The sequence below is a fragment of the Neophocaena asiaeorientalis genome, unplaced genomic scaffold, assembly GCF_003031525.2.
Source record: "Neophocaena asiaeorientalis asiaeorientalis breed wild unplaced genomic scaffold, Neophocaena_asiaeorientalis_V1.1 scaffold31, whole genome shotgun sequence".
NCBI lineage: Eukaryota > Metazoa > Chordata > Mammalia > Artiodactyla > Phocoenidae > Neophocaena > Neophocaena asiaeorientalis.
In genome coordinates, this window is record NW_020175320.1 from 558,662 (window position 1) to 568,910 (window position 10,249).

At 50.7% G+C, this 10,249-nt stretch overlaps 1 protein-coding gene across 1 annotated transcript in view; it reads left to right on the forward strand.

The window, feature by feature from the left end:
- Nucleotides 1-2,567: 2,567 nt before the first annotated feature.
- The window catches only part of NPFFR1 (neuropeptide FF receptor 1), a 22,484-nt gene continuing 14,802 nt past the window's right edge, over nucleotides 2,568-10,249 (forward strand). The window contains 1 exon segment of the mRNA XM_024765536.1: nucleotides 2,568-3,093. Within this exon segment, the coding sequence (XP_024621304.1) occupies nucleotides 2,568-3,093 (526 nt within the window).

A 10,249-nucleotide genomic window follows, 5' to 3' on the forward strand; every position in this document is an offset into this window, starting at 1 on the left:
AAAAAAAAAAAGATCGCCCTTTACCTCGTCCCCCGCCCTTCCCTTCAGACCCTTCTCCAAGCAGGGGTCCACATCGATTCCAGTTAGCACAGGAAATGCTCCTCCCTTCAAGGACCTTCTCAATCCCACTGCCCTCCTGCCAGCTCCTGGCATCCAGCTTTTCAGATGGAAATCAGTTCCCAGGAAGGTGAGGCTGTCTGTGCAAAGACTCCCTGGGGCACAGCACTTGAACCCAGCCACAGCTGTTGGGGGTGGGGTGGGATGGGAAGCAGCTCCCCTGAGCATGAGAGGCGAGGCCAAGGGCTTGGCCAGAATGGGCATAGCGGGAAGCCCTGAAGGGCAAGGAAGTGGTGGGGCTCCTCGAGATGAACAGGGATTGCTTCTGTGCCCTGGATGACTGCACTCATAGTTGCTCCCAGAGGACCAAGAACCTTGAGGGTAGACTGGGGTGGGGGGCAGCAGGGCCAATACCCTAGGAGTCCAGAGGAATGTTCTGCCTCTTTCCTCCACTGTCCAGCTGTGTAATATTGGGTAAGTCATTAACCTCAGTAGCTTCACCTGTAAAAGAAGAGTGACGATGCCTGCTTGACTGAAGGTTTGGGGCTGGGCAGTACCCCAGACTGACGGGCAGGTGAACCTGGGAGGAGGCATGATCTGAAATAGAGCAGTGGCAGTCAGGTTTTCCGGGAGGCCCTTTGGAGGAGGGAGGGGAGTGAGAGGAGAAACTTTTTAAATCTTCATGGAAAGACCTTTACCCAATCTATCTGTGTAGCCTTCACCCATAACTTTGGGGATAAGGAAGGACACTGTGTCAGTGGTACTTGCCTTTTTATCCTCACAGCAGCCTTGAGAAGATGATAAATCCCATTTTACAGATGGGGAAAATGAGGCTAGAGGGCATAAGCGACTTACGCAGGGCAACACAGATAATAAATGGTGGAGACAGAATTCACACCCAGGTCTTTGTATCCACGGCACTGCCCTGCCTGGCCCTCAAAGCCTGGACCAGTGAGTTTGTTTCGAATGGTGCCACATGTGCTTGGGCACGGTACAAAGTTTCCGATGGTGAAAGAAAGAAGTCTGTAGAAGAGGAGGGGGAAGGAAGGAAAAGAGGCTCTGTGATCCAGAATGATTGAAATAAAAAAGACCAGGTGGGGGAATTGACCACAAGCTTAAGTTAATGCACCGGAATGATGGGGCTGCTAAAGAAAGAAGAAAGGGAGGGGAAAAAAGAAGGAGGAACCGAGAAAAGGTGAGACTGAACTATTAAAAGCCTAGTGCCCACATAAACAGAGCTCACATTTATTGAGCACCTTCTATGTTAGGCACTGTTGTCAGTGCTTTGCTATATGGTAGGCACTATTATTATCCCTATTTTTTAGATGAAGGGAAACTGAGGCACAAAGAGGTTATATAACTTTCCCAAAGTCACACATACAATAACTGGCAGTGCTGGACCGTGCAGATTTTACAGCCTTGTCCTGAACTCTGCATTGGTCAAGGGGGCTTGATATGACTTGTCGCAGTTCTGGGTCCTATCAGGGAGACTTCAAGAACTGTGAGGACTTCCACAAGAAGGTGGACTCAAGATAGGAATGATATGATAACTAACTTTTATTGAGCTCTTACTCTGAGCCAGGCACTATTCCAAGAGCTTTACACAGAGGAACTCCTTTCATGTTCACAATAACTCTAGGGGATAGGCATTATCCCCATTTTACAGATGAAACTGAGGCAAATCACAGGAAGCAAAAAGCCCAAAGAAACTCAGGTATTTCACCTGCAGAAGGGCAGACTTGAGAGGGTGCCCTCCCTCCCTCCAGCTCTCTGAAGGGCTGTTCTGGGGAAAAGAGAGTGACGTGAAGGCAGAGAACCCACTGCTGGGCATTAGGATGGGGACACCTGCCCAGGTCAGTGTTACACTCAGTGACCTCTAGGGCCCTTCCAGTCCTGAGACTCTGCCAGCCATTTGGGGCAGAGGACAGGCTAGAGGGAGAAGGGAGACTAGGAAGAAGCCTGGTGGGAACCGTTTCCCCAGAGTCCTCCCAGAATTAACCCCTAATCCCCAATAATGGGAAGAATGGGACCTTTACTCTCTCCCATCTGCCTGGAACCTGGGATCATCATTCATATGACAAAAGTCTATGGTGGTGCCTGACAGGGGCTGGAATGGTGGGAGGGAGATGGCCTCCTACCCAGCTCAACAGACCATTTGTTGGGCATCTACTACATGCTGGGCAGAAACTTTGACGTCATCTCATTTACTTCCCTCAAAGCCATTTCACAAATGCAGAAACTGAGGCTCAGGTGCAGCTAAGACACGTGCCCAAGGGTAGACATCTGGTGAGCGCCTGGCCAGTTAATTCCAGAGTCAGTGGTCATCTACTGACACATTGTCCCTGCTCTCCTTGCCCTCCTGTGTATCACAGCTGCCTCCATCCCCTTCTCAGGAGGGCCTCAGGGTCCTGGACACCAGGCTGGGTAGCTGGGGGTCAGGCTGGGGTGAGACGAGGACGAGGAGTGGTGCTGGGATGGGAGTCACGGGGAGAGGGACACAGAGTTATCGGATGTCGCGGCCAGGGCTGCAGTGGTCAGTGGGTTGTCCTCTACTTTGGAGGGGTGCTCCGTCCCTGCGGAGGGAGTCACATCTGGGAGGCGACCCGGGGCGCCCAGGCTCGGACGGACGCTGCGGGCAGGGGGCGCTGCGCAGGCAAACGTGTGCCGGGTGCCATGGCGACGGCGCGGCGCGAGCCCCCTCCCTCTGGACGGGGAGGGCGGGCAGCGGGCAACGGGCAGCGGGCAGCAGAGCCTGGAGGGTAGCTGCGCTGCTCGGGAGCCTTCAGCCCCGGCCGCTGCCCGGCCGCCTCCGGGCGGCAAGGGGAGCGAGACCCCGCGCAGGGCTGGGGCCTGCGAGCGCACGCCCCTCCGTCCGCTTCCGCCGGGCCGGGAACCAGAACCGCCAAGCGCAGAGGCTGGGGCGCGCGCCAGCAGCCCAGCGCCGGAGACCCGCGGTCCCCTGCAGGCTCACAGGGGCCCGCTGCCTCCCTCCGTCGGTGACTGTCCCAGAGCGGGCCGGAGTGGGCAGCATGGAGGGTGAGTGACCCCGGGGCTGGCGAGGGGGGTGGGGGGTGGGTACCGACTAAGGAGCAGTGAGCCAAGAGACAGGAAAGGGACTGGGGGGTCTCATCGGGGGCTGTCCAGAGCCCAATACTGTGACACTGTGTGTATGTGTGTGTGTGACAGACAGACACACACTGAGAGAGGGAGAGAGAGAAAGACCTAGAGGGCTCTGTAGTGTGTGTGCGTGAATATGTATGTGTGAGAAACTGAGAGAGAGAGGGAGGGGGTAAAAGACCTGGAAGCCTCTGTCCCTGTGTGCATAGGACGCTCTCTCCTGCATGGGCAGGGGATCCTTTGAAAGCAGCTGAGGACAGCTTACCTATTAGCTTTAGAGTAATTGCCATCCCTTCCAGCAGGCAAAGTCACAGAGATGGAATTCTACACAAGATCTCAATGCAGAATTTCCCTCCCTGGGGGAAAGGAGAGGGAACTATGGACCTGACCTCCAGGACTTTAAGGGATAGGGACCCCAGGCATAAGGCTGCTTCCTCCAGCCTTACCAGGTGGGGGTCCAGATGCCCCTCTCAGCCAGTGTAGGAAGGGAAACCATATTTGGGCAAAGAAACTGGAGGACTGAGGGCTGGTCCACTGGCTTGCTGGGTGTCTTTGGGTTTTTGCCTAAACCTCTCCGTGCTACTGGTTACCCATCTCTTGAATGGAGAAACTTACATTCAGCTGGCTTCACAGAGTGGCTGTGAAGGTAAAATAAGACAAGATCTGTTGAACAAAATCATACCTGTAAAAGAAGGCTGCTCCAGGAGGTAATAAAACCCAGAAATGCCAAGCAAGGCATTGCAAACACTGCTGGCAAGAGAGAAAAGGGAGTTTTACAGAACGTCTTGTGCAGCTGCAGTTGTTGCTTTCCAGTGAGTTAGGGTTGAAAAGTGCACACACATGAGATACGATGAGAAATGCAGAACCAAAGTGTCAGTGAACGGAAGCCAAGGAAAACTGGTGAAGACAGAGCAAAGAGCTTTCAAAGTCTACGTAAGGATAGCAAATGAACCTGCTCGGGGCTTGGACATGTGGTGCTCGTAACCTTTACGCACCAGGGAGAGCAGCCAGCGCAGGGCACAGGCAATTTTACTTCAAATGGTGGAAGGAGGAAATTGAAGCCCAAGATAGGTGATTGGATAAGGCGTCAAGCCATATACAATCCAAGCCCAGACAAATGACATCCCAGGGACCTGGAGCCATTTGCAGATGTAATTATTGCCTTAGAGGAAATGACAGGGAATGAAGGAAGTGCCAGAAAACTGAAGATGGGCAAATGTCCTGATTTTCAGAAAGGAAGGAAAGGTAGATTTTAAAAAACCCTAAACTGCTCAGATTGATATTGACCTCTATTAAAATTCCAGAATAAATTATCAAACATACAGTGAACACTTAGGAGACAATAAAGCAATCCCACATCTAAGAATTTTTTTCAAAGGCTGCCATCCTGTACGCTTGCAAAGATATGTGCTCAAGCATTCTCATCACACTGCAAAATCGGGAGTCATCCAGATGTCCATAAATTAAGTAAATTAAACGATGAGAACACCTGCAACGGCATGCTGTATAGACATTAAGAACTGTGTTTAGGATTTCATTTACTGGCACGAAAATATGTTTACTGCCTACTGTGAGTAATTTTTTAAAAAGCAGGTTTTAGAACACATGTTTAGTATGATCCCCTTTATGCAAAATTACATAGGCTTATTATTGGATGTATATGTAAAGTATCTGCAAAGAGATGGCCACTAACACCTTTGGGGGCTCCTGCTTCTGAAAGCGTACCCTAAGAGAGCTTATGCCTGGAAGCAGAGGTCAGGAGAGTAAGATGGGAAAGGGAGAAAAGGCAAGAACCAGAACCAGGCACGTGGACGAGCTGGGTTCAGCTACGGGCCAGTAGGGCTCTCTCTCTCTGGTCGCCTTCTGAGAAAAGTGCAGAATGCACCTGAGATTTTCACCACGCAAGATGGGGAGCCGACTGCTGTTTGTTCCTCTCCCCTGGCTGTACTCCCACACGTCTAGGTTGTTCCCATTTGTGGCTTCAAAGAAAGCAAACCAGAGAGAGCCCTGGTGCAGGCTTGATGAGGCACTGGAAGTGCAGGGAACTGTCCACCCGGCCAGAATCTTTGGGATGTGGCTGGGAGCATCACAGACGCGTCGGCCATGAGGGTCATCTCTGGGTGTGAAATTTCAGGGATGTTTATTTTACTCTCTTCTTTTGTCGTGCTCAGAACTGCTTTATAGAAAGCACATTGTTTTTTTATAAAAACAAAACAATCTTTTTCAAAAAGAAAGAAAATAATGTAGTGGTCATTAGGAACATATTAGTGCTCACCAAGAACAGATCAGGCTAAACCTACCACATTTCCTCTCTCAGACTGGGTCTCCAAGAGGTAGAAAGATGAATTACGAGATTTCAGCAGGACCCTGCTAAGTTCTCTCATGAGAGCCCTGTGAACGGATGGAGGGTTGCGGGAAGGGGGCTGGAGGACGGATGGCGGGGCTTTCATTAAGACTTTAATGCAGCTTAGAGGTCCCTCGGACTCTGACCTTGACATGACATTAAGTAATTTAGAGGGAAAATAAAAGGCATGCTCATCAAATCTGTGGATAAGAGCCATGACACCCACATGGCAACAGTTCAAGATTTAAATGAAGGGTATCTGAACATTCTGGAACGCTGGGTCAAAACCAAGAAAGTGAAATGTAAATGGAAGTGAAGTGCAAAGTCCTGAATTTAGGTCCCCCCCAAAATCAACTGCATACATTTCAAATAGGGGGGATCTGGTTTGTAATCTTGAGGAAAGTTTCTGGGGAGATCAAAATGGATTGACAGTGAGATAGGTCTAGAATCCTGCTTGCTGAAGAGACACTGAGATGTTCAGGGTGGGAAAAACGGCAGGGAGAGGGGGATGACCTTGGGGACAGGTGCCCATTCTTGTTCTGTGTGGCTTCAGGGAGCAGAACTGGGGCAGGTGGGGACAAGTTACAGTAAGACAACTCAACTCAACAACAGGAAGAACCTTCTGTCCCTCAGAGTTGGCCTAGAAGCTGTGTGCTTACCAGGTCTCATTGAGCAAAGGGTCGTGGACTGGCCGGATTACTGACTGGAGGGCAGAAGGAGGTATTCTTGTGTGGCTGGCCCAAAAATAGGATCTGGATGGTCTCCGAGGGCTTGCAGACAGACACTGCAGTCTGCCCAGCCTCCTGCAGAGCTGCTGGGGTCAGTGGGCAGTAGTCCCCCTCAGGCCTTCCACCCTGGGCCTGGGCTGTGCAGTGAGACAGCAGAGGACAGCAGTCCCCACCCCACTCCCAGCCCAACCCCAGTCTAGCGGCGTCCTCAGAGCCCCTGGAAGCCTCCACAGCTGCCTGCCCGGCCTGGGAGCTCCGTGGCTGAGGGAGGCCAGAGGCTGGGAGGATGTCTGCTCGCACTGCCTGGTGGTGGGTGACTTGTGGGGAAGTGGCCCATGCGGGGGAAGGTCACTGGAGAGAGGAGGGGAGAGGAGCAAGCTAGCTGGTGTCCCTCCAGCACGGGACACAGAAGCTTCTTGGAAGTCCAGGTGGGTTCTGCTTTTCCGTGCCCCCAGAAATGCTGCCAGAGACACTGTCAGAGTTGAGAACCACTGAAGTAGTGAGTATTTTAATCATATTTATCAGAGTTTCCTCCTGATTAGAAGGGTTAAAACTCAGGTTAGTAAAAAGGAAAATAAGAGTCGCTTAAAACACCCGCTGTGAATATACACTGTTAACGTTTTTTTATTTTTTGTCGTTTGGAATGACACACACACACTTTTATACGGAATACAGTTTATAATGCGTGTACATACTATTTTGTAAGCATTTCAACCTTGGCCAGTATTTTCCCTCACACCATCAGAACTTGTTCTATTCCTTAGGTGAATCCCTAGAAGTGGAACGCCTGGCTCCGGGTGTGAGTCTGGTGTCAGGGTGCTGAATGGATGTGCCCCAGTTGCAAAGGCTGAGCGGATGTGTGTCTCTCCAACACCCTGCAGTGCACAGCCACCCTCTGGCGTCACTGAGCGCTTTTCCTCTCTGTGCATCTGATTGATGGAAAGCTTACCCCTGTGTTCTTTTAAAATTGCATTTCTTTGATTACAAAAGAACTTCTTTGTCTCATGTGTTCATTATTCATTTGTACTGTGTTGCGTTGTGTTCTTCTGTGGGTCCCCAGTGGCTCACGGCCCAGGCTGTGTTCACCCAGGAGGCTTTTGGGAACTGGGTGCTGAATGGTGAACGCAGGTCTCTAGTCTGGGGCTGAGCTCCTAGGTGGTGGTACCAGGACAGACAGGCAGGTGGCTATAACGATGAAGGTATTAGTGGGAGAGCTGTGAACTCAGAGGAGTACCCAGATGGATTCTGTGCTCAGGAACTTCATTTTGGTGTTGATTTATCTTTCAGGCTTTGCAGGGAGGCCCACACTAAAAGTATTATAAAAATATCATGCTCAGATTCATTGTACAGTTTAATACTGTCAGTAGGGCTACTGCTGGGCTAACACGTATTGAGTGCCATGTGTCCCACATTTCGCCGAGTTCTCTTCATATGTTATCTCACTCTTTTCAGTAAGTGTGAGCTTATCTCCATTTTGCCAGGGAAGACTTTGGTTTCCAGAGGGGTGATGACTTACCCGAGGTCATAGCCAGGAATTGTGTGTTTCCACTTTAAAGATGAGAACAATAAGTTCCCACATAGATGAGGAGATGTCTTAGTCAGCTTGGGCTGCCATAACAAAATACCATAGACTGGGTGGCTTATAAACAACTGAAATTTACTTCTTACAGTTCTGGAGGTTGGGAAGTCCAATATCAAGGGGCCAATCCAGTGTCTGGTGAGGACCCGCTTCTTAGTTCACACACGGGCTCCCTGTGTCCTTAGGTGGTGGAAGGGGCAAGGGAACTCTCTGAGATCTCTTTTATAAAGGCGCTAATCCCATTCATGAGAGTTTTCCCTCATGACCTAATTACAGTTGACCCTTGAAAAACACGGGTCTGAACTGCGTTGGTCCACTTATACCCAGATGTTGTTTTCTGGTAGATGTGTACTACAGTACTGAACGATCTGTGGCTCGTTGGATCCATGGATGTGGATCCACAGATACGGAGGGCTGACTGTAAAGTTATATTCGGATTTTCGACTGCACAGGGGTCCGAGCCCCTAACCACCCCATGTGTTGTTCACGGGTCAGCTATACCTCCCAAAGGCCCTACTTCCAAATACCATCACACTGGGGAAAAGGTTATAGCATATGAATTTTGAGGAGACACAGATATTCCATCCATTGCCTGAAGTCACCAGGAAGGAGAGCCGGGATTTCGCAGTCTGTGTGCATCTACTACCTTCAGGGTCTTTGGTCCAACTCCTTTATCTGTGGTTCCCAGACTGGAGTGTCCATCAGAATCACCTGGAGGATGCGTTAAAACAGAGATACCTGGTTTCTGGTTCCGTGGACTTTCTGGTTCCCTAGATCGGGGGTGATTCCTGAGAATCTGCATTTCTAGCAAATTCCTGGCGAAGCTGATGCTGCTGGCGGGGGACCACACACTGAGAATCAGTGCACCCCCATCTTCTCTCTGGCCCCAAACTTTCAGTGGCTCACAGCTTGATCTCTGAGATCATCAGAATGCCCTGGAGATATATACGCTGAGACCTCCAGGAAGCTCCCCGAGTAGAGGAATGGCTCAATTGGGTTCAGCGGATGAAATTTTCACAGGCTGTAGTGTATCCACAAAGGCACCAGGCAGATCCCAGGAAGGACGAGGCCAGTTGTTAATGAGGTCTCCGGCTGCTGGCTTGGGGCCCAGGTCGGGTGGGAGGCCTGCCTGCCTCCAACCCATCTCACCACAGGCCAGGGGAGTTGCCAGGAATAGGAAGCAGTTTTTCCTCCTTGAGAATAAATGCCAGAAACTGGCCTAAGTATAGAGACTGATGCTCAGGCTCAGGGTCCAGGGATGGGCAGGGTTGCTCCCAGACTTCTCAGGGCCAAATGAAAGGCAGTGGGGGAAACAGGCAGACTAGAGTTTAGCTGGGCAGGTTCAGGCAATTGCCTCTACCCATCCACACCCACAGATTTCCCCAAGTCATGCGAGTTGAGTTTGAGGCTCATCAAGGATGAGCTATCTAGGGAGGCTCCCAGCAGACTCTGTGATGGGGGGTTCTTTCCAGAGGACCCTGGAGAAGGCCTTCCAACACCAGAAATGCCAGCCTTGAGCAGGACCCTGTCACCTGATGTCAGGATTTGTCTTTCCTTCCTTTTTCTCCTCATACAAATATTTATCCATTCAACAACCATTTAGTAAAGCATTTACAATTGTCAGGCCCTGACGAGATGCTGGGATATGACCACCAACGAAAGAGTGAAGATCCCTGTTCTCCAGGACCTGACTTTCAGAGGTGGAGGAAAAAACCAATAAACCTGGAAACAAATAAAATATCGGCAGATTGAAGAAAATAAGAAGGATGCTGTGAGAGATAATAATGGGGCACCTAAGTTAAACAGAGTAATCGGGTACAGGCTTCTCCGAGAAGACGATGTTTAACTGAAAGCTAAAGGAGGGGAAGAGGCAGAGGGAATCGAAAGAGATAAAGGCATTGAGATTGGAAAGAGCAAGAATGTGTTGGAGGCATCACGAGGTGACCAGAGCACAAAGGGCAAAGGGGAGAGTAGCAGGGGGTGAGGCCAGTGATGACAACAGGAATCAGACCATGCAGTAAAGAGTTTGGATTGTATTCGAGATGCAATGAGGAGTCTAGGCAATAATTGTTAGTGGCTCCTGTTGAAAACATTGGGGAAAAGCTAATGGGGAACTTGACAGTGGAGGGATCAGGCTGTCATCAGCTAAGCCCACTGATCAACCTTAGCATTAAGAAACAGACCACCTAGGGCTTCCCTGGTGGCGCAGTGGTTGAGAGTCCGCCTGCCGATGCAGGGGACGCGGGTTCGTGCCCCGGTCCGGGAAGATCCCACATGCCGTGGAGCGGCTGGGCCCGTGAGCCACGGCCACTGAACCTGCGCATCCAGAGCCTGTGCTCCGCAACGGGAGAGGCCGCAACAGTGAGAGGCCCGCGTATCGCAAAAAAAAAAAAAAAAAAAAAAAAAACCCCAGCCAGCCCCTTG